The sequence below is a fragment of the Corvus hawaiiensis genome, chromosome 14, assembly GCF_020740725.1.
Source record: "Corvus hawaiiensis isolate bCorHaw1 chromosome 14, bCorHaw1.pri.cur, whole genome shotgun sequence".
Taxonomy (NCBI): domain Eukaryota; kingdom Metazoa; phylum Chordata; class Aves; order Passeriformes; family Corvidae; genus Corvus; species Corvus hawaiiensis.
This window is the reverse complement of record NC_063226.1, coordinates 1113879-1137991: the sequence shown is the minus strand read 5'-3', so window position 1 is coordinate 1137991 and position 24113 is coordinate 1113879. Positions and strand designations below refer to the sequence as shown.

At 48.9% G+C, this 24113-nt stretch overlaps 1 protein-coding gene across 3 annotated transcripts in view; it reads right to left on the bottom strand.

The window, feature by feature from the left end:
* The window catches only part of PCDH19 (protocadherin 19), a 58179-nt gene that overhangs the window by 21510 nt on the left and 12556 nt on the right, over positions 1 to 24113 (bottom strand). The window contains exons 3-4 of one of the 3 annotated variants that reach the window (XM_048318731.1): positions 9992 to 10050; positions 6415 to 6587 (exon numbers count right to left, since the gene is read on the bottom strand). In XM_048318731.1, coding sequence (XP_048174688.1) covers positions 6415 to 6587; positions 9992 to 10050 — 232 coding nt within the window. Of the gene's footprint in view, positions 1 to 6414; positions 6588 to 9991; positions 10051 to 14168; positions 14977 to 24113 lie in introns of those variants that run through there. The other 2 variants (XM_048318732.1, XM_048318733.1) reach the window with 2 other exon arrangements.

The following is a 24113-nucleotide window of genomic DNA, read 5'->3' as shown; positions in this document are numbered from 1 at the left end:
TAGAACCGCCCCATCCCTCAGCTGAAGCCTGAGACAAAGATCTTCTCTGCAAAGGTTCTGCTTGGGCTGGAGTTTAGGAACAGTTAACTAAACCAAGCACAAATAGAAGCTAAAATTCTCTAATCAGAAATACCTCTTCTTCATATCTCCTATAAATTGCTCTCCAGTCACCCAGCAAAAATATGGCTAAGCAGTGACTGAATTTGACAAAATCTCATTAAAAAGTACAATAAAACAGTAGAAACTCTCCAAATTTCTGGGCTGATCATTCATCCATTACAAACCTACACAACGAGGCATGGATTCAAGTTTTAATTTTCCTCTCCAAGTTGCCAAAATGTTCACATCTGGTGAGTTTTCTCTGTGCTTAGGGGGAAAAAACTTGAGGATCTAAAGGTTATAACTCCCGTGACCCTGAATGGAGTAACTTCAGTGATGAAGTCTCTGAGAGAGCTATCTTTGAAGGAACTTGAAAACGGAAGGAAGGGTGCCAGGAATGTGGGATATAGGATAATGCTTCTTATGCAAACAAAGGAGGTTGCACATCTGTTTGTTATTTCGTTCTGCTGTTACAAAGAGGCATTGGCCTCACTTACTGCTACAGAGATGACTTCAGTGTCACCCCTGCCCCCCATCACCTCCCAGCAAGGACTTCTCCAAGATGTGCTCAGTGTTACTGAGAAACTGAGGGAGAGCAGCACGAGGGATCTGTCCGTGCCAACCAGCACGTCCACGCATGGGTTATGACACCTTCTGGAGTGACCACTGCCCTGCTCTGCACTGATGTGGCGTGGAGCTGAAGGGAGCTGAGCCCAAAGGCAGGGCCGCCTGTCCCTCTGCCCGGCTCTGCCTGTCCACATCACCCTCTGAAGAAGGAGCTGATCATCACGCTCCTGGCAATGATAAGGGTCATCCTTATAAGGATGATAAGGGATCATCACGCTCCTGGCAATGATAAGGGTCATCTGAAGAGAGGCTCATTAGACTGAGCAGGACAGACTTTTTCCCAGTTACATTCGATGGTCTAACAAAAGATATTACTCCCCTCCACAATCCCAGTTCGGCAACGTCAGCAGGAGCTTGGGGAGGATGGAGAGAACATGGACAAAAGCATCAGTAACCTCCAGACAGAGCTCAACACGCAATCATTTAGAAGTGTGGGAATCACAAGACAATCAACTCCTCTTCCCAAAGACCAGCTTACCCACTCATCAGAAAAATCCTTCTCTGGGCTTTCAAAGTACCGTGAGAAGCTGATTGCTCCCTCCACGCTGGCCACTGCAGGAGCACACTGAGCTCACTGTGGCTGCTTTACCAGAGAGCTGTGCAATAATACAGAAATCAGAGGAGCTGTAGTAATTGACACTGCCCTATAAAGAAAGCTTACAGCATTTACCCATCTTAAGGGATGTGCTGTCACTCACGTATGAATGCTATACTTTATGTCTTGTGCTGCATATATGAATACAAGAAAGTAGGCACTTTTATTAATTTGTAGAAACTTCCAGAGAAATGCAGCCTCCAAAGCCCTAGAACTTGTCACTTAGGTCTTCAGGTACCTGCAGCTCTACAGAAAGGCTTTTCTGCAGAGTAAAAGGGGGTTGTAGGTAGAACGACTGCTGGAAATCAGCTCAAAAACATCAACAGTTTCTAATACCTCTGTTTGCCTCCAGTTAATACCATTAGTCATGTTCTCAATTCACAACTGAAATACACCCAGATACTATGGAGATGAGCATAAGAACCAATTGGAATACTCTAGGCAAAACCTGATCCCCTAAATGATGATACATCTGAATAGTTTGGAATGCAACCAGCGAGAGAAGTTCCAGTGAATATCATGGGCCCATTTCTCCTTTACATCCAAATCTTACTTCTATACTGTGTGACAGTATAAAGAAGACTTAACATAACTATTTAAATATAACCCATTTCTATTCAAAGAACCCTTCATCTTGCTGGAGTTTATGGGACTCAGACACAGTTAAATCTCCCCTGTGAGCAAAGTTACACAGATGTGGAAATGTATGCAGGATCAGGTCTTTCCAGATGACATTTCACGTGAACCTTTACTGCTGATCTGGCACCAGAAAAGTGGAAGTGATGCTTTTAGAAGCAATTCTCTGTAGAGATCCATTACTGACATTGCTTAAATCTCATTTTGATTTTAAAGCTTTTTCACTATTTTATGGCTGTGGTGACTATTTCTAACACTGCCATTTTTATGATTAGTGTGTGCTTATTATTTTCGTATTTTCTATTTTTATTTTTATCTTAAACAGCGAATCACTGCTTCATTGGACCAATGATTTTCTTTCTACAATTGATGGTTAAAATACTGGCCAGCACTGGGAATTAAGATAAGTGTGAAATCTGTCGCTTCTAACATTAAAAACTTATATTTGAAATACTGCCTTTCTGATTTCTATGCTGGAAAGAGCTCCTATGACTTACAGAGTACGAGAATGGCTCTCGCTCAAGGCAAGGTGAAAAAGGCAGTAGAATACATTTAAGCAAACCTAGGTGCTGGTGCACATCCACACAAAGAAAACAAGCCAAACCTGCACAAACACTATGTTTGGAAGAGGGCAAAGGGATTTAAAGAAAAAAGCACCAGTATGAGCAAAACCAAGGGAGGAATAACTACCTGAATCACAAAACAGAGTACCTAGCCTCAAAGATGCTAATTCAGGTCCTGAGGGATCTAATCAACCTCTTTGTTGAAGTAAAGATAAAACTTTTTGACAGCAAACGCTTTCTGATAAAATGGAATTTTCAATTACCCTGTGAAACATCTGGTCCGTGCTGCCATTTCCCGGGAAAACCACCACCACAGTCTGCAGTGTTGGGAAACATTTCACGCTGAGATCTCCCCGTGTTGCTGGGAGGAACAGGTGTCAGGAGCTTCGAACCCGCAATGTCTCCATCCCCCACACCGTCCACAGGGGCGATGCGCCGGTGGGTCCCTGCCCAGCAGCACCACACGCTTCAGCTCCTCCTGGAAAGCAGGGTTTCCTCCAGTGCTGGACTTCGAGTCACAGGATATGGAGAAAATCCACCACATCTTGCAGTGAAATAGGCCAAGACACGAAGAGGACCCCAGGATTTACCCCCGTCCTCCAGCAGACTGCTCCAGCCATCCCAAAACATCGCTGAGATCCAAGAGCCGCTGAAAACACCCCTCTCTCAAACAAATCCGTTTGGAAGTTCAGCTGAGGACGTCGTTAGGAAGAGAGTACAGATAAACTTCCAGCAGCGCTTTACACCTCCACAGATAAACAAACAATTAAACGGCAGCCAGGCAATCGTGGAAAGTGGAACGGCACCAGTGCCCGCCTTCCTCTGCATCCCATTTGGTGTCAATTAGCAAGGGAAGGAAAACAATCCTGGGAGATAATGAACTCCAAATTGGGTACATATTAGAGCAATTAAAGCCATCTTTTCATCAGATGAATTTATAATCAATAATTAAGATCCTGAGGTAAAGAGGGACTGGGCAGAAGTCCTGCTCCCAAAATACGCAATGTGGCTGAGCTCCAGGCAGTATTTCTGATGACCTGCTGCTACCCACTAACGCTCAACACTCCCCATGCTATGGTTTGCCATTTTTCTAGAAATCTAGGTCATTTCCAAAGGAGGAGAAAGGGCTCCTGCCAGCAGGACTGGCAGCTGGTGTCACTCCCACCCAAGAGTGGCACCAGGAAATTGAAACACCAGCAGCTCCCTGGGGCTTCCACACCCAAGTACTCAGCACTGGTGCCAGCTCACACACTGGCTTAAGAAGCCAAAGGAGCTTGGACCCATCCAAGCCTACCTCCCTCTGCAGGAAATCTAGCATCTCAGTAGGCAAAGACTGGCCAGACAGGTCCACACTGACCACCCTGAGCCACCACAGAGGGATCATTCTCTGCTACCCAGCTACCAGGATTTCTGCCAACCAGAGTCTGCCTTGGCAGATCCTGGGTTACCCACTGAGCAGGTAAAGACTAACAAATTATTGGGATAAAGTCTGAGAGCTGGCCACTCGTGAAGCACTCGTGGTGTCACCAGCTGAGGTCCAAGACCAGCAGAGACTGGCCACAGGAGAACCACGCCAGGCTCCCAGACAGGAGATCATTACCATCAACAAGCAAACTCTGACGACAAGTCCCCCACCCCATTTCTCTGGATTACATGAGAGGCAGTTTGGGCAGGGACAACAAGCAAAAGCAAAGCATAGGTACATGAGCTGCCAGGCTGCTCTTCAGACAAGGACTGTGTGTTTGGAGCAGTAGTCAGCCAACAGTCCTGCACACCCTGTCACTGAATTTCTTGTGTTTCCCCCCCACCCTGCCACTCTGCCCCAAAATCCACTAAAAATTACCAAGCCGAAACGATCACTTTAATCATGTGGGAACTGCTGTTATCACTATCACCTCAGCATTTTGATTTTCCTGATTACTTTCTGCAGTACCTGTTTCACAAACCAGCTCAGGCAACGCTCTCTTTAACCTTTTATCCAGCTTCTGTGACAGTAACCACTAACTTCCTCACCTGTGCTGCTCCTCTCCTTGCTCTACCAACACCCCGATAACCTCACAGGGTTACCCCAAGCTCTTCCACACGAGACAGTGGGGCCCCGCAGGACAAGAGAGCTGATTGTGGCACACCTGCCTGCAGGTGCAGCTGGATGGCACTGCAGCACTGGCATGCTGCTTTCCTCCCAGAAATAAACCAGACCCAGGAGCACCAACCCCCTTGGCCACAGCAGGACCAGGAGACAGACAGGTTGCTTTCAGAAGTCACCTTCTGGAAATACACTTGATTTTTGGGGTGTATTGTACACGCAGTGAGAAGTTCATGCTACAGTGGACTGAGCCATATTTACTTCCATCTGACTCCTCTGATGAGCTCTGCCTCCAGCTCAGCCTCTTTAACTTATTTGCATTGTTATCAGAGCCAGCACGCAGACTTATCAGGAATGTAATCCCTGTAAAACCCTATCTTCAGTCCATTGAGATTGGGTTTTTTGCTGAAGAAATGTGACAAAAAATTAACAGATGTTGCTCAGACCATTCACCAGGATGGGAATCAATTATGAACATTTTTGCTCCTGCAGTCATCCCTTACTACAAATGCATCTTAGGAAACCCTCTCCTGATCGAAATGAAAAAGCATTTCTTTGTAATGGAAGAATAATAAATGATAGCTATCAGCCTGCATTCTCTGACACGGTGCTGGTCCGCAGAGAATTAAACTGCCACTGTACAGTTATATAAATGTTTAATTTTTTTCATCTTTGGCCACAGTAGGGTTGTCTGGAAATACATTATCTCTGCGGATGCCATCCCTCTCCAATTAGTGTGGCTGGCAGCGTGGAATGTGTAGGTGACCTCTGTGTTCCCCTCCTCGTGGAGTCTTACAGGGTTAACTACGGCCATTTAATAGACTCTATCGAGAATTAATACAGCGATCAGATTCTCTCCAGAAAAATCCCACACTCGGAGGCGCAGATGGCAAGAACTCTCTCTCCCCCGTTTGACTCTTTTATGACAGCAAAACAAAGGCTTTTAATGATGTTTACCATGAATTGAATTAAACAGCTGAAGACCAGTTCATAATCACAACATTTTGTTTTCATATCCTTAAGTCTTTTAGCAGTGGGGCTTCCAGTTGAGCCTCAGCTACAGCTTATCTCAAGATATAGCCAAGTGCCCCGAGGCTCCCCTGCGCCGGAGCACCAAGCCGCACTCAGGCTCCTTAATTGAAAAAGACAGGATGTTTGCATAGGATGTTTGCATCCCTCAGACATTAAAAGCGACATTCATGCCCAAGTACAAATGACACTTGGGCTCAGCTGAACTCCTCTGACTTCCTTCCTCTAGCTAATACCGGTCTGATTCCAGAGCAGGGCTTCATCCCTGCACGTGGGGACGGTAAGAGCTGAAACCTGCCACCTATGCAGGAGAGAAGACTCAAACCCTCGCCCAGTGGCCTGAGCTAATCCCTCGTGGGATGCCTGACTAATTGCCTACATGCTCTGCTGACCTTTGAGACAAGTTGCCTGGACAGGGCCTGCATAGGAGCTCCGGAGCTGGGCCAGGAGCGCCAGGAAGGGCACACACACACCATCGGTGCTCCAGAGGGGAGCGCGGGCAGGGACCAGCCCTAATCCCAACACCCACTCGCTGTCAGGCAGACACTCAGGGCCTTGGGTTTTCTGCCTGTGAGTAGAGGATAACCCCAACTGCTCACTTACCTGACAGGAGTGGCGTGAAGATTAATTTATATCAACGCAGCGCTCTGACGATGTACAGCATTATCCCCAGCGAGCACTGAGCATCCTCACTGCACACCCACCTGGGCAGCACCAGAGCCAGCAGATGGGGCATGCGGGGGGCAGCGGGCACCACTCAGGGTGCAGCAGTGGCTCACCTTGCTCAGGGCCCTGGGAGCCCATGGAGGGGACGCTGGTGTTCAGCACATCGTTGACGGCCGTGTCGCAGTAGAGGCCCCGCTGCACATCATGCTCGCTGTCTGTCTGGTCACTCTCCTCATGGCCACTGTCCTTCAGACTGTTCCCCTCCAAGTCCTTGAACGTGGAGCTGCTGGGGAAACACAGCTGTCACTTACTGGGTGGGACAAGGTGGCCCCCGACACCCCACGAGATGGGAGGTCCCTGCCCTCCACAGCACCCAGTGATACTGCCCAGCTACGGAGAGCTGGGGCAGGGAGCGTGGGGGGAATGCTCCCCGACTGGCACCTCTGCACCCCGAAACACAGCATCCAGCCTGCACCACCCCACAGGCTGCTCCTGCCCATGGGTGTGGTGTCAGCCTGTGGGTACAGTCAGGCTGCCATGGGTCTTGTGGAAGCTCAGAGCGAAGCACGATTTGAATTAAGATTTTTAAAAATATACTTTAAATGAGCTGCTTCTACAACTTGGCTCTCCCAAGTTGTATTACCTCATAATGAAGTTACACAAGATCTAAACCCCATTTTTTTAGGTTATAAGCCAAATCCTAATCACTTAAACCTTAAAAATAAAAGTCTTCCCAGAAACAGGAATTTCTTTTAATCATGATGATGCATTCTTATTTTTAAAAATAAACCAGTGATTCTGGGTCCAAGTTCATGCAGCTGTAAGGAAATCTGATATGCAGTCAAACATCCTTGACAGCCCCTGCAAGCACAGCCACTGCTGGGAGGACCCAAGGACTGAGCTGCTGCCAGATTTCCCCCAAAGGGCTGAGCAGCCCCAACACCCCACAGAACGCGGCCCCCAGGCCAGAGGGATGGAAGAAGGACAGCTCCTATGAAGACAAGCTGAGAGAGCTGGGACTGTTCATCCTGGACAAAGCTCTGGGAAGACCTTAGAGCGTCTTCCAGTTCCTAAAGGGGACTTATAAAAAGGAGTAACTTTTTACATGGGCAAATAGTGATAGGACATACAAAAAAGAGGAGAGTGGCTTTTTACACAGACAGTGATAGGACAAGGGGGGATGGTTTTAAACTGAAAGACGAGAGATGAGACTTAGATATTAGAAAGAAATTCTTCCCTGTGAGGGTGGAGAGGCCCTGGCACAGGCTGCCCCTGGATCCCTGGAAGTGTTCCAGGCCAGGATGGACAGGGCTTGGAGCAACCTGGGATAGTGGAAGGTGTCCCTGCCCATGGCAGGGGGTTGGAACTGGATGATCTGTAAGGTCCCTTCCAACCCAAATCATTCTGTGATTCTATGAAGAGCTGCATTTCTGGCTGCATTTGGGACTCTTCTGCTACTCCCCAACACCCTGAGAGGGGCCATGCCCCAGGACACTGGGCTGCTGCAAGCGGCAGGGACACCTTGAGATGCACCTGCCCCATGTGGCACAGCCTGTGCTCCTTCCATGCCCAGCCTTGGCATGGGAAAGCTGTGCTCATTGGGAGGATCCACCTGCATCCACTTCTCCAAACCTTCTCACTGGTTGATCTGGTGTGAAACATCAGTGAACGACACGGCCCTCAAAGCCCCAAAGAGCTGGAGATTTTCACTACTTTGAAAAGCCCTTTTGTGTCTCCAGGGAAACCAAGCAGACCACCTACCATCTGATGCTCTGCAAAAGCACATGAGGGGGGAGCTCTGAAATACATATAAATTGGTAAACCTTCAAACATCACCTTTTAAATAAAGATGTCCCTGTTGAAGCCACTCACTTTGATTCCAGGTGACATCAAAGTTTTCTAAGTTAAGAAAGCACTACAAATCTACAATTCATTTGTGCGTGTGTGGATGAGCGAGAGAGGCAGGCAGACAACACAGGAGAAGTACAAATAGATTAATTAAGTGCTGGATTTGAGAAGATTCACTCACCAAAGATAGTAGAGCTACAACATCTTCATAAAGGCAAAGGATGAAAATGATGCCACGGTATGTTACAGCAAATATTTTTTGTTCTCAGATGTCTGCACAGCATTCCTGGCACTCATTGTACTTAAGATACAAGACAAAGGTAGAAAGCAAGGGGAACCGCTGTCCTACACGGAGCTGCTGTTCATAATGCGCAGACAACCCATGTTACCAGGCATTTATCTTCCCCACAGTGAGCCAGACCATAATGCAGCAGCCACACGACATGTTTCCACAGCTGACACTTCTCTAAAGGATGGGCAGGTCTGGGGGAACCGGCAGCAGCAGCATTTCCCAAACAATACAGCCTCGGAGTACGCCCCGCCGCGGCAGGCGGGAGCGCTGTTTGCCTTTATCTTAGATGTGAATGAGGAAAGATTTAATAGATTTGGGGTTTTTTCAGTGTGCCTGAAGACCTCTGGCGAGGAGCAGCGTGGCACAGGCCAGCCAACTCTCACAGTCACATTAGCATCGTTAAACACCACGAGCCACGCAGGCAAATACACCTGCCCTTCGCTGCCTGAACCCGCACTGCTTAAACAATGCGCTCGCAGCTCCCTTACTGCTCAGGTTTTTAAGATGTAAACAAATGGGATCTCAGCCAGGCAGATAATTGGATATTTTTACTGCTCAGATCAGATCTCAACAGTTCAGGGCCAGCTTCTGCTCTCTGTAAAACCCTTGGTTCAGCGATGGCTTCTGCAGAGCCACCACGCACAGCCCCGCTGGGCACTGGCATGGGCGCAGGCACGGGCATGGTTTGCTCCCCACACACCTCGGCTGGGCCCTGGGGAGAGGAGGGACGTGGGCAAGGAGCTGCTGGCCGTGTCCTGCACCCTCATCCTGCACAGGGAGCTGGCCCTGCAGCCCTGCAGCTCCTGGTGAGCGGTATTGATCGTGCTGTGTCAGTGCCTTTCCCGGGAGGCAGCGGCAAGCCCGGCCTCCTGCCCCCGGGGCGATGCTCGCCTCTGGGCTAACACAGCCCAGTGGGGTTCAGCTGGGTAGCCCTGGCATGAAAGTGCCAGAGACATTCCCTCACCACTGCTAGGCTCTGAGGATAGCAGTATTTCACCCAAAGGGTTCAATTCCCCCAAGGGTAACTGCCAGGTTGCAGTTGAACTGATTGATTCCTTTTTACCCACGGAAGAAATCAGCCTAGCAACGTGCTGTTTGCCTTGGTATTCAAACTGAAACAGTGAGCTAGAACAGTGAGCTGCATCCAACCCAATTACCTGCCCCCAAACAACTTGTTGGTTTTTTTTTAATTCTCCCCGCCTCACATGGCAGGGAGATCTCACCACCCAAATCTATCCTTTTATTCCTGTGCATTCAAATGGAATAAACTCTCAGAATTTGAAAGTTGTCAGGGTAACAGCACTCTACCTCACTTACTGCACCTTCCCAGCATGAAAAAGCCAAAGAGAAGGAAAAAAAGACTTTCCTTTATTGCAAACCATGAGCAATGGGACTTAATGGGAAGTAAGTACTGTTTTAAAATCAAATTATTACTCTTGAAAAGTTTTGCATAATAAAATAAGCAAGTAGTATATAATGCAGCATGGAAGAACATTAAACCCTTGGGAGTTGGCAGGGCCAAGCCAAGCCCTTCAGGCAAGCCTACGTACCTTTTTATTAAATGAGCTCTGCTGTTCACGTAGTTGGAATCAAAGGAGTAGTTTTCAGTCTGGAAGGAGGAGAAGAAAATGGAGATGGTTACAAGTCTGATTTCTCCATGACTGGGAAGAGTCAGGTTTGCAGGGCCAGGACGAAACCCCACAAGAGGGAAGGAGCACCCCATGATGGGACAGGCCCCTGTGAGCAGGACAGAGCCAGGAATGGAAAACTCCCATACCTGTCAGTCTTTCCCCCAACTTTCACCAAAAAAGAGGCTGGCTGGTGACCACAGAACAATTTGCAGACAAGAAACAATGTGACTATGCTCTGTTACAAAACTAATTGCTTCTAATTCCCTGATGGACTCAGTTCTGTGTGTGTCAATTTGACTGAAAGTTCAAAAGGTATTTTTCTTATTAGTGTATAATTAACATGTTAAAATATTTATTGCATGGATATGTAAATGCCAGCAAGGTAATCCCCTGCTGGAGAATTTAATGCGGGCACTTTTCTTTGTTTTACATCATTTCATTTGCAGAGACAGTGGGCTCTGTTATTAATAAAAAAGCAAACAACGGGTGACATGCTTAAAAGTTAGAGGGGAGTAAAAGAAGGGGAGAAAAGTCAAAGGAGTTGTTACTTGCAAGCAAAACCCACTAACTCTCTCTGCAATTGAAACGCCGTCTTTTAACCTCAGATTACACAGCCCCAGGGTTCTGGTGCTGCCAGCAGGTAAGGAACCACAAAAAAAGCAACCAGAAGGTAGGGGAGAGAGCAGGGAGAAAGCCACGAGACCATGGAGGGAGCCATCAGGGGGCACATGGCAGGAGCTGTGCAGTGGGATGCAGTGGCAGGTGCATGGTAGGATGTGATGGGAGGTGCATGGATAACCACAGTGGTGGAACATGGTGGGATCTGCACAGCCTGGCCGGGATCCTTCCTGCACTTCAGGGAGCCCTGAGGATGCCAGACCTTGTACAAGTCAGGCACCCCAGTCCACCTGTCCGTCCACCCAAAGTCCCCCCAGATCTGCAGGGATCCTACCTGGGCTCCCACCAGCACCATCCCTGGCCCTGGGGATGCTCCTTAAATCCTGAACAGCAGAAGGAGCAGTCTTTGCTCTGCTCCCCTTCCTCAAAACAGCAGCATCGTCCCACAACAGAACCGGGGACACCCACCTGCCCCACAGCCCTGTCCTGCCTCCTCTCTGCCACGCTCCTCCTCGCCCCAGCCCCGTGGTTGTTCTCCTTCCCAAAGCACCGCTCTGGGATACTATGGCCTGTTTTTATGGCAATTATGAACATGGTAAAAATAAATGCATGCATCTTTAATGTCTCAATAAATAAAGGAAAGCAGAGTCTGCTGCTAACGTAATCACAATGGCAGGATGCAGGGAGTGGGGCCACTGCAGCAGAGCCGAATGTGAAATCCAATCGTACCCCAGCCGAGGTTACACGGCTCTGCCAAGATAATAAAGCAGAGGCAGCATTGGTTAAGTGTAACCTTTTCTGAAATACAGCACAATATCTAATTTACCAAACAGGAACCTCCCAGAGAGGAACATGCGAGGAGCAGCGAGCCGGGGGAGTTGGCCTAGCACTCAGCACAGCTCGGTTATTACTTTCACACAGTAATTACTGCTGGAGAGTCACGCAGGAGATTTACTGCACAAACTACTGGTCCCTGCAGTTCCTGCATTCGCGGTCCTGCCGGACGACTTTGATGCTCAGAGCTCAGGAGCAAACACACACACGTATTTTCAAAGCACATGATACCCAAGAACCTAAATACCACAAAAAATACCTGATCCTGTGTTTATCCATCACTCCTGGGGCTGGCATCCCAAGGGGGTGGATGCCACCCCACAGCATCCCCCCCAAGCAGCCTCACAGCAGACCCCAAATGAGCTGAGAGAAGCCAAGCAATGGGGGGCAGAAGGGATTGCAGCCAGTTTTGGCACAATCCTTGCACAGGGAGGAGCCTCCTCTATCACCCAGCACTGGCAGACAGGGGAAGAGGCTCCCAGAAGCCCAGAGCCTCAGCTGGATCCATCCCTGCATCCCCAGCAGCAGGGAGACCCCCTGCACCCACCACCACCTCCATCATCTCCATCCCTGCATGTGCACAGTTCAGCCCCAGGAAAACCAGGAGAGGACCAGCTGGGTGAGGGGATGCAGACAGCCAATTTCAATACATACAGGTACACTGAAGAGCTTTAGAACACTCAGAGCATGGACACTGCATCGCCCAGGCTTCAGGGGCCAAGGAATACCCAAGGCCATCCACAGGGAAAGACTGACCAGTGCCACCAAAATCCCACAGGCTGAGGAGATGCCACACGTGCACCGCACCACAGCCCAGATACAGACCTGGCACCAAATCCTCCTCGGACCAACAGCATTGGGAGCTTTGCTGTTGATTTCAAACCAAAAACAAAGACCATATCCTGGCTCAACTCATTCACCGATGAGCAAATTCCCGGGATTTATGTTTGATGGACTGAAGTAATGTCCTTCCTGTGTACTCCCTGCTCCATGTGTCCCCCCTCCTCAGGACGCTCTGCACCACGCCACTGATGAAACCCCACATCCGCACGGAGAAGAGGGTTCCTGAGGGGCTGGACACAGCATCCGTTCTCAGGCTTCCAATTCCCCCACTGCTGGACACAGCACAAGTAATGATAATTACTTCCAGACTTCAGACAAAACAAGGAGTGACACGGCCACAGGGATGGGAAATCCTCTTCCCTGGGTCTGCATCCTTGGAGGTGAGAGAGCTGCCTGTGCTGCCCACACTGGCACAAGGGTGGGCTGCCCATCCTTCCCGCACTGGCACACTCCCTCCAGCCCGGTTTCTTTACTTTGCCATGGGATTATCTGTCAAGGTTATCTCCATGCAGACTAGGGGATCAAAACAGAAAAATAAAAAAGAAATCAGATTTTTCATGGAGAAGGGCTGCTTTACAGCTTGCATTATTCAATCAAAGTTCACTTGATTTAATTCTAGTTCATCCTGCAAGGTGCAATCATTTACAAACAGAGGCAAAATGACGGGAAAGGAGAGTGTCTTCGACATGTCAACATTTTAATTGGGAAAGGATCCGCTCCCTCTCTTAATGAGACCCAAAGAACAAAGTCAAAGAACAAAAAAGAGGTAAAAGGTAAGGCTGGCTGGCACCATTGAAAGTGTGCTCTTCATCAAGTGCATCACTGAGAGGCTGGCCCACATCTTCTTCATTATTTTGGCAAAAGCAAATGAACTGTCACTTTCTCACTAATCAGCATCGCTCCTGTAGAAATCAAAGGGGAGCCCAGCCCCAAGTCCAGCCTCTCCTTTCCGTGTTCAGAGCCAGGCGCAGCAAGGACCTCCCAAACATGCTGCCAGCTCCTGCTCACTGTAATGCGAAGAAAGGATGTTCACACTTGTCACGCTCAGCCCCACAGCCTCTGTGCCATGAATAAACAGTGCATTCCAGACATCGGCAAACACTGAATAACACCTTGCATAAAGTCTGTAGCCTCAGCCTGCTTTTCTCTCGGAGGAGAGAAACCCTGCTGTCCTCTGGGCTCAGGATTTGCTTTCCAGATGCAGACGTGTTGGTGTCAATGCCATCAAAAGGAGCCCTGGCTCGGCATACAACTTACCAGTGCCTAATTTGAAAAATGCTTTCAACCGCTGCCTTAGCAACACAAATATAAATATAACAACAGACACATTCCAAATCAAGCAATCAGGAGGGAAATATTAAACATTATTTTTTCCCCCCTTGCGGTTACTTTTGGTTGAGGACTGCCAATTCCATTAAATTAAAAAAAAAAAGGATGTACAAACGTCAGTACAACTCTTCTTGACCTGGATATCGACGGGGTGACTTCCCCGACAGCAAAAGGTCTGTTAGCAACAGGGCACTGCTCTAACGACTGCTCACTCTCTGCCTTAGAAACAGAAATAAACTCTGGTGGATCTAAAGGCAGTTTAAGGGGAACTAATGCAAGTGCCAGCAGAAAGGTCAGCGGGCTGCAGCAACTCCGGGCACAACCAGCACCGCAGACTGCTGGAGAAATAGAGGATGCTGGCTGGGGTCAGTCCCCAGGGTGGGAGGGATGTGTCCTGGGCCATGCCAGCAGGCTGGGATCAGCACAGCCATGTCCCCGTAGCCTGCTCGCCTCAGGGCAGATGCCTGGCATCTGGTTCTTCATCACTCTTCCCTCTTTCCAGCTATTTCAGATGTGGGATTTTTTTCAAAGCAAACTCCACAGAGGTGAAAATCCAGCTTTCTGCACTGCATGTGGATCCAGGCTCTTGATAAAGGGTTTGATTCCTCAGTCCACACATCAGCCAGCCCCCAGCAAAGTCCATGGTTGTTCAGAGCTGGGCCCATCTCTCCCAACCCAAAGTGACAAGTATCCATCCATCCGCCAGCCTCTGCCTCGGAAGACGGCTCTGAAGCATCTCAACACAGGGTTTTTTGCCCTTCTTCTCACTTCAGGGTGAAAACATTTCTATCTTTCCACAAATTATTGTAAACCTGCTGCAACCTCCTGCCAAAGCATGTAGGGACCCTTCACAAACGCAGCTTCATAAAAATGACACATTTAGCGCCACTTTTTCAGGGTTATCCCTTGAGCCTTTTTTTTCCCCTACATGCCTCGTTAATAAAGCTTGCATGTCACCCTTTATTATTAAAAAACAAAGCGGACCTTTCTCCAAGGCTGCAATGTGCATCTCTCCTTTTGGGTGTCACAAAATCCTCCAGAAACATGCGACGGCTCCTCATCCTCTGCATCAAGCTGCACATCTCCACCTGGAGCACCAGCCTCCTGACTTTCCCTCTGTGCTGCAGGCGCCACTGGGGACCACAGAAATGGCAAATTGTTCCCAAAAATCCACTGTGCCTCCCTGGTGGGAAGGGTAGAGCTTGTAAGACCGCTTCTCCTGGTCCTTCTGTATCCTCAGTCCTGTTCTCCATGGGCCACTCAATCACAGGCTCCAGCATCTGCAATAGAACTGATGCTGCCTATTAGGAGATCTCACCAGCATTTAATTCTTATGGTTTGAATTATATTGTGGGTGATACAGAATTCATGCAAATTAAATAAGAACGCTCCAGCTGCACTTGGGCAACAGTGAAAATTTCCAAGTAGGGACCAGGTCAAATGAAGTACGCATCAGCAATGAGGGAAAGCCATTTTCATTTAGCAAGCTGCTCATTTAGCCCATGGGAAATAGGGAAGCAGTCTGAGACTCCTTCCCACCAGGAGCAGGCGCAGTAGGAAACCCCACGGAACACCGGAATCGAGCCCCACGGCCCGAGAGGAACAGCCAGGCTGGTGCTGATGCTCTCACACCCAGCAACACGGCTGGTCCCCCTCTGCACACTGGCAGGAGACTCATCAGATCCAGCTCCGGGCTGGGAGCACATCACAAAGGGCATCAGGAGAGATTTTCCCCCGTTGTGTGCGATGGCACATAATTAGCCCCATGCTATGGCCACTGACGAGGATGCTGCTGCCAGGACCTGTGACCAGGTGCAGAGCCTGACCCACTTGAGGAGCTCTGCTCCTCCTCTCCCTGCTCCCCAACAGCTCCACTCTGGCACTGACGGCACGTGCGGCATCCGCAGCCGCGCACGAGGGTCTGAGCAGCACCGCTGCGGAGACGCCAAACAGACCCCTATTCCCCAGATCCAACTATCCCATATCCACACCTCCTGGCATGGGGGGTGTCAGAGGTTTGAGAGCAGCAGCAGCCCGAGGCTTTGGGTTAAGCAGCAGTGCAAACTCCACCCAAATAGCTACTGGGGTTGCCACCATGGGGGAGAATCAGCAAACGCTGACAGACACAGCGGGAAGAGCAATGCCCACGTCACACCAAGGAACCCACCGCCCTCTCCCCTGGCAGCCAAGCTGTGCTGTGGCTCTGAGATCCCCCAGAGGGCCAGCGCCCTTGGAAAGGACCCATCTGGCCACTGGTGTCCATCAGTAGCTCCAGCCACTCCACGGGCACTGAAGCACAAGCCAAGGGAGGGGGCAGAGGACGCACCTTTGTCAACAGCCCCAGGCAAGACAGAAGGAAAACATGAAGCGATTCAGCTCCTAAGGAGCATTTAGGAGCCAGTCACCTGGAAGAGCTGAAAGGACCTGACCTCTGGCATCTCCCTCTGCAGCCATCTCCCCACACCCAGCTCACTGACAAAGCTTCTCATAGAGGAGACTGCAAGCTGTGAACTACCAACATAGCGTCTCTGGAAAAGTAAGTGCATTTAGCATCTGATATTGATGTTTTATAATTAGATGTAATACAGCAGATCATTTTCCTGCACTTGATCAATGAAACCAGGGTTGGGTTTGGGGTTAGGCTGTTTTGCAGACACTGATTGCTGCCTAAGCCTACTGGAGCAGTGCCTTGCTCGCTTCAGCAGGAACGAGCAGAGATGAGGATGTGCAAACACAGCATCCATTTAGATTTACTATCCCCGAAATATAAACAGAATATTTATTTCTGGCCTTTTAAGCAGTAATTCCAAATTTAATGAGGTACAAGGAACATTCCTCAGAGCCAGACACTATGGCTACTTAACACCACCAAGGCTCTAATTACTACTGCAGCTTAAATAAAGGGCATTTCGTTCTGATGGACATTATTAACACTGAAAGAACTGAGTCCAGCCTCCATTTTCTCTTGATGAAATAAAAAGCATTGCAGAGAAATCACTGGGAGAGTTCATCCTTTAGCATCACTCCTCTCATCAGACTAAGCAGAAGTATCAAGCCAGACCATATTACAGTGCAAGCATCCCACTAATCCACGCTGAACTCCTGTCCCCTCCCCAAATAAATGCAGGCTTTGTCATTTTTTGTTTGAAAATGGATCAGAGGCAAGAGAAAAGTTGCTGCTGAGATGTGATTTTGAAAAAGGTATAGGATTAAAAACCCAGATTGAATCCAGGAGCAGCAACACACAACTAAGCCAAAACAGCACCCCACAAAGCCACAAATTGTGTCACCCAGTTGGATTTGTCAACAGAACAGAAATCTACAGTGTGGTTATGAAGAGCAAAAATGCAATCCTAAAAAACCTGCATTACCTTCACATGGTATCTATAACCCCAAAGCTTTTTGGGGGACATGGCACAGGGGTCCCTCCATTGGAACCATCACAGCAGATACCTGCTTGGCACCACCCCTCAAAATCTATTGAAAAGCAAAATACTGACCCAAAAGTGGGGCAGGCTTTCTAGGGAGGAGCATACAGACACGTTCTCACACGGACCAAGAGCAGCCAGGAGGCTGGTGATGCTCTGGCAGCTACCCACTGCTTCCCCCCTGGCTGGGACAGGAGGGATTTGGGGGCAGCAGGGGCAATGCCTCCCTCCCATGTGCCCACTGATGGGCAGGGGGCTGAGCTTGCCAGGCCCCTGGGGCACAGCCTTCTGCACAGGGGTCCTGCCTCGATATGCCAAGGAAAACTCCCTGCAGGGATATAATAGCCAATAAACCCAATAAAAGGGGCTTTCCCATCACCTGTACCTGGGGTTTTCAGATGTGTGATGGACCCATGTGTGCAGCTCCCAGCACAGACTACACCCCTCCCTAAGCAGTGTGAGAAACAATCTGGATCTAATCAGCAGCCCCAGGGTGATGGGGCACAACTTAAGAAATTTGTTAAAAAACCTTTCAGAACTGTCCTTTCCCTGCCTCCTGCCATTAGGAATGAAAACAAATATAACAGAAGAACTTTTTTAAAAATGTTCCCATCTCTAGGGCTAAATAAAACTGCCTGTCATTCACCTTCTGGACTGGCAGGTCAGACCAATGCGTTTTGTAGGGAACAGGAGAAATCACAGATTTGTCACTGCAAAAAGAAAAAGGGAAAAAAAAGGAAAAAAAAAAAAACCAAACGAAAAAGCAAAAATCATTGCAGCTGAGTTAAAAATAGGGAAGGCGTGAGATGCTGCTGCCAGCTCGGCACATCGGAGCCATGCGATGCCCGGGCTGCATCCCCGAGCGTGCACAAGCCCCGGGGTCTCAGGGGGCACAGGAGGGACCTTGGCCCTGTCCCGTTTTCCAGGGAAAACCCCATTTCTTCTAATTTTTGGGCAAGCAGACAGAGCTCCCTAGCCTACACACCCCCCAGACATTTTCCTCCCACAGCTTCACCAGAGGCCAGACCTGGTCCCACGCGTGCCCTGGCACAGGGTCACGGGCATCCAGACCCAGCTCTGGAGTGGAACCTCCGCACCAGCAGCTCCTGCCTGGCTTCAGCTAAAATCCCCCCGCACTGGCAGATAATCAAACTGAGACAAACACCGTCCTGCATGCTCATGGTTTTATCATTCACATTGTTTATCTGGAATTGCATGGGAAGGCTTGCAATCAGGATAGCCTCAGGCAGCTCCCACTCGAAGCCTCGAGGGGATTTCGCTCACAACAAAACTCTTTATCAAAACCAGTTTTCCCTTATTTTAATTTTTTTTCCCTACTTGGGCAGAAAAACACAGCTCTCCAGCCCACAAAATCACCCTGCAGCCATGAGACTGGCAGCAAATCTGAGCGAGACTGGCCTTCCTCCCACTGCCATCGCTGTCTCACCCTGGGTGGGGAGTGGATGTGAAGCCTGGCTCTGCTCAGCCCAGCCCCACTCAGAACCCACTGCCTCCCAAAGGTGCCATGCTGGCTCCAGCATCCTTGGGGACACAGCAGCACCCTCTGAATAGCCCTTCCTCCCCGCTGAGCCGTGCTACCAGCTCCTACCAGCTCTGGGGCGGTGGGAAACTGAGGAATTCAAGCTAAGAGGAGCCTGTGTTCTCCCAGAACAAACTGTAGGGAAATGAATGACAATAAAGTGCTCACCACGTTAAGGGATCTCTCTCTGGCACTAGCTGGATGCCCTTCTCCATCCCCATGCTGCCCTCTCCCCTGCCCACAGCCACCCCACATTATTAACAGCCTGGTAAACACAGCCCGTTGGTTATTACAAAGATGCCAAAACCTTACTACTTCTTGTTCCTTCCAGTTAATGTACCATAGCCGAGGATAAATTGCTATTACAAGGAACTAAAAATAAAAATGTTTCAGAGGCCGTAATTGGCTTGTCTTGTTGGGCTTTTTAAGGAGCCAAAGTACCAGTTCCAGGCTATTAGCCCTAAGGTTGTAGGAGAATAGTATAAAATATTTCTTCATTAAAACCCTACCTTCTCCATAGACGTGTTTTTCTTTAGGGTTTTTTTTTTTCCCCTTTCCTTCTTTCTTTTTTTTATTCCCCCTTTTTTAAATTATTATTATTTTCTTTTTAAAAGACATGCGTTATCAAATGAGCTTTAGTTAAAAGAGGGCTCTGAAAGCCCAGAGGTGATATAAATAGACAGAGCTCAGTGCAGCTGAAGAACCAGCCAGAGCCTTCACTCATCTATTCAGGTCATTTTTCTACAACTTACATAATATTGCTCAGTTGCATCCATAATCTTGGGTCATTTTTAATAATCAGCACCAAATCTTGCAGTCCTTGAGGAGACAGTGCTCTGTGCTGGAAAGCACCCAGCCCACTGGTGTGGGACAGGACCATCACCACCACAGTCTGCAACCCACTACGAGGCTGCCAAGGGTGCCCAGGGTGCTCCCTGAGATGGGGACTATGGGTTTTTTCCTTTTGAGGCTTTTTGGTGCTATTTGGTTATTAAGAGCTTCAGTTACCACCATTACTCAGTGTCAGCAACAACCACGACAGTCACGGTTTTTAGGAGAGAGCCAGGAGTTGGACTCCATGATCCTTGTGGGTCTCTTTCAACTCAGGATCTTCTACGATTCTATGAAAACCAAATCCATTTATTCAGCAAAACCCTCCTTTCAAAAGAAGCAGATGCTCTGCTGAGCGAGGATGCGGCGGTTTGGCACCTGCTGTCCTGATGACGATGGTGACGATGCATCAGCAGAACAGCTATAATTTATGGTCACAACTTTAAAATTGGCTTTAAGTCCTTGTGGAGCCCGCTCCAACTGACAGGAGCACCTTGGGGCTGCCCTCCCCACTCGCACAGAGCCGGGCATGGCAGAGACCTCTCCATGACAATGGCTCGGCGCAGCACAGCATCACAATAAATAATGATGATATCAATAAGGATGATGATCAATCTCTTGGTAATACGGCCCAGGAGGGGAAGCACAGCAGAAAAATTACAACAGAGCCTCTAACCCCCTGCTTTTCCTCGAAGAGAAGGTCGGATGACACATTTCTTTGTGAAACAACAACCCAGGAGGTATTTACTACTTTTATTTTGTGATGTGAGGGTTGCTGCTAAAAAAAGACTATTTCTGTTAGGTACAATTGCTATTTTTTGATAGTGTCTCAGCAATACCTTGTTAAAAAGGGCAAAACAACAGTTATTAATTACCCTAATTAACCCAATTCATAAGACACATTTGTGTGGCTGTCATGACAACTGCTTTGACTAACTTGCCAAGAATAGCTTAGGTGTCCATTCAAATAAATCCCTGATAATTACTAGTCTAGTTTACTGGGCTTCTGTGATAATAATAATTAGTGCTACTGTACAAAAGGTCGCGCTAAACAGTTTATGAATGATGCATTTTGCATGGTGATTACATGAGTCACACAGCATCCAGCAAACAGACACAGCCACATCTCCAACATGGAGAGATGCGACTAGATGGGAGCCTGTGGCTGCTCTGCCTGCAGACAGCATGGCAGGATGAGAAGGAGACGTCAGGAAGCTTGGAGGAGAAATAACCATGAGCTGGGTTGAGCTTGGACAGTCACCAACCTGCCTCCTCAACCACTGGAGTGGCCGGCTGGCCACCACAGGAGATGGTTCTCTAACGGAGGCACCAAAAAGCTTCCAAGCCTGACCTGTCACATGTTGGTATCTCACCTCACCACCTCATTTCCCTCTCTGTCAAGAACACACGATCATGGATCACCTCTCTGGTTTTGGCATACGTCCATTAGGTTTAGGATCACTGACAAAAGGGGGGTTAGATCACCAGAGGCAACGTGAGCTTGGGGTGGACAGTCCCAGCCCTCTCTGTCTTCATCTTTGCAGGGAGAAGCCCTTCAACTTGCAGTTTGGGTCTCTCCAGGAGGAGCTGCAGCCCCAGCACACCCCTGCAATCAGTGAGTGTCCTGTGGGCAGCAGGCACTGCTCAGCCCAGCACCGCTCCTCCTGAGGCTGCTGCTGGCTTCAGGAGGAGCCACTTCCTCCAGGACCTTCCCGTGCTCCTGACAGGGCAATGCTCTTACCTACCTTCACAGCAACAAACCCAGGCCAGTCAAATGTCATTTTAGCTCTGCTGAGGTTTATTGATGAAAACTGATCCATGGGATTCCCTCTGGCTATACCTACACAGAGGCAAGAGGGGATGGGACCGCACTGTGCCCACGCTGAAAAATCCTGCAAAACCCCAGGGCAGAGAGGGCAGTGGGGCAGGGACAGAGGCAGGATGTTCACTTCTAATACAGAGGACAGCTGCCAGCTCTGTGGAAATCTATGAAATCACTCCATTTACAATAAATTCTGATTAAATACCACATATGGTCCTTATTGTCCCTCCCTTGTTACCTATCACAGAGGCATCTGCATGTAAACAGGGTCTTAACCGGCAAATATTTGTCTGCTACGGCCCCCTCCTCCCTCACCCCACCTGAACTTGCAATTATTCTTATTGATTGACTTTAAGAGAGCACCATGCACATGCCTCGAGCTGCCACGCACCGAGCAAACAAGGGAACAACGCCGGGCTCCACTGTAATCATTACCAGGGCGAGCAATTGCCCTGTCACACATGGCAGGTTATGGCTTCAGACTGGAGGCAGCAAGGCCAGATGAACGCTTAAAACGTCATTACAGTGTGAAAAGCGAGGATGTAGAAATGACACCTCCTTTCTCAACAAATCTGTTCCCCAAGCATCTCCCAGCTCTGTGAAGAATTCATCTCGTTAAGCCCGAAGAGCCAACAGAGCCCTTGGAGGGGGGACGTGGGCTCGTGTCCTCTCTGCATGGCAAAATAAGCGCTGATGAGGAAGTCTTAGATCTGGGGGAAGATGGATTTGAGGTCCCGCAAGGATTTCCGCGCTGGGCCCTGAGCCCAGGCTGAGCCCAGGCTGAGCCCAGGCTCGCCTGCACATCCTCCCCAGTTGTAGATGAAAGTACATGCCAGAAGATGAGGTGCTTTTATCAGACCAAAAGGAGAAATTAGGGAAACCTGACGCCGAGCAGAACATTCCCCAGTTCTCCCAAGTGAAGTTTGCAGCTCAGTTCAATATGTTAGTGCCTAATGAAGGTTTTCCCCATACTCTGCAGGGTACAATCATTCTCCTCCTAATGAGCATGTGTTAATGGCATATTAATGCTGACAACAACTAAGTGCAGAGAACAAGAGATGAACATATTCCAAAATTCATCTTTTTTTTTTCCAAAGAAACCCATCACGCGGCTGAGCAAGCCCCAGCCCAGCAGGAGCCTGTGGCTCCCACAGCGACGTTGCCGGCTCACCATGGGATGCAGAGCCCAGATGGGACACAGCTCTGGTCTCTCACTAACCCAATCCCCACAATGAGTTGTTATGAGTTGTTGTACAGGGAGAGCTCTCAGCCCAAGCGTGGTATTCCCCCCAGACACAGCCTCGCTGAGGGCTGAACAAGGAAGCAGAGGAACCGCTCGCCAGCGCCTGCAGAAGTTTCACCGGGCAGACAGGTTCGGGTGCTGTACCTAAGCCAACAGCCGGGCGGATCTGCTTACTGAACGTCGCCTGAGCTGGGTCCCTGCCAGAGCATCCAGATGTGAATCTGAATATGAAAAGTCCAGGAGGCAGCAGGTGACAGAGGCGCAGGCGCGGGCTCCGAGCCCCATCCTGGTGCCGGCGTCCCAACCCATCTGGGTTTGTCTCAGCAAGTTTACACAAGCTCTCAGGCATGGAAAAGAACACACATAATGGGTGTTTTCCTGTTTTTTCATCTTTGCTTTTGAAAACAGCTCCCAAAACCCTGACAGCTCCCCAAAAACAGCATCAGTCTGCCCCAGCATGCGTGGCCCTCCACCAGGCACTGCAGGGAAGAGGCAGCCTAATTCCCTAACTGTCCAGCTTCCGTGTGCTCCCACCATCACTTACATTTACATTTCCAGATCGATAATCAATGCTAGAATCAATAACAGGGAATTTAGCTACATTATAAAAACAGTAAAATCAGCCAATACTGAGAAATGACTATTGAGTCCTGTGTTTTCTGTACTCACTTAGTCTAATAATGGTGAATGATATTTTCCAAGTACATTATTCAGCAATAAAACCACCGAATTATTTGATCTCTTTCTAACCTTTATGATTCTAAGCACTCTTTTTGACCCAGATTGAATGAGGCAACATCTGCAGAGCCTTTCACAAAATTGTACTCGGTGTGCACTATTGTAGGTCTGCTGCCAAAGATAAATGTTATTATTTTAAAGCCATCATCCTTCTAATAGATGAGCAAACACACTGCATTAGCATAACCTGCAGAGCTCGAGCATGGGTGAGAAAATGCCAGAGGGTTTCGCTTAATGGAATTTTACATACCTGACTTAGGATGGGTTAATGCAATCCACCAACACGGGAATTTTAAAACCTGCCCTGTGGCAAACACCTGCCATTACAAAAGATGGTATAATTCGACAAGCTCCAGATCCCTGTGAGAAACGTGAAGGATTCACGCCCAAATTCCAACAGGGTGTTGAGATGAGGACCTTATCTACAGGGCTCCAACACACTGACCTACACCGTTCATCACCGACCTGCCTGTCCTGGTGTCAGCAGCAGCAGTGCTGCAGTTACCTGTGGGTGCTCAGGGTTCCATCAGAGGGTGTAGGAAGTGCAACACCTGTCACACACCTGCCTGCTGCAGCATCAGCTACCCTCCAGCCTTCAGCAGACCTAGGAGAACTCACTGTAACTCCATGTTAAACAGGGAGACACTTCAAGGCTCAGCACTAATCGCTTGTCCAGCTGACATAAGCCATTACTTCCCTCCAAATTTAGACAGGGAACTAGAGGAAACACTGAACCAGTGATGTTGTGCTATCTAGACTCCAGCAAGCCCTCCAACAGGTGCCACAGATAAGCTCTGCCCCAGCAGGAACAGTGA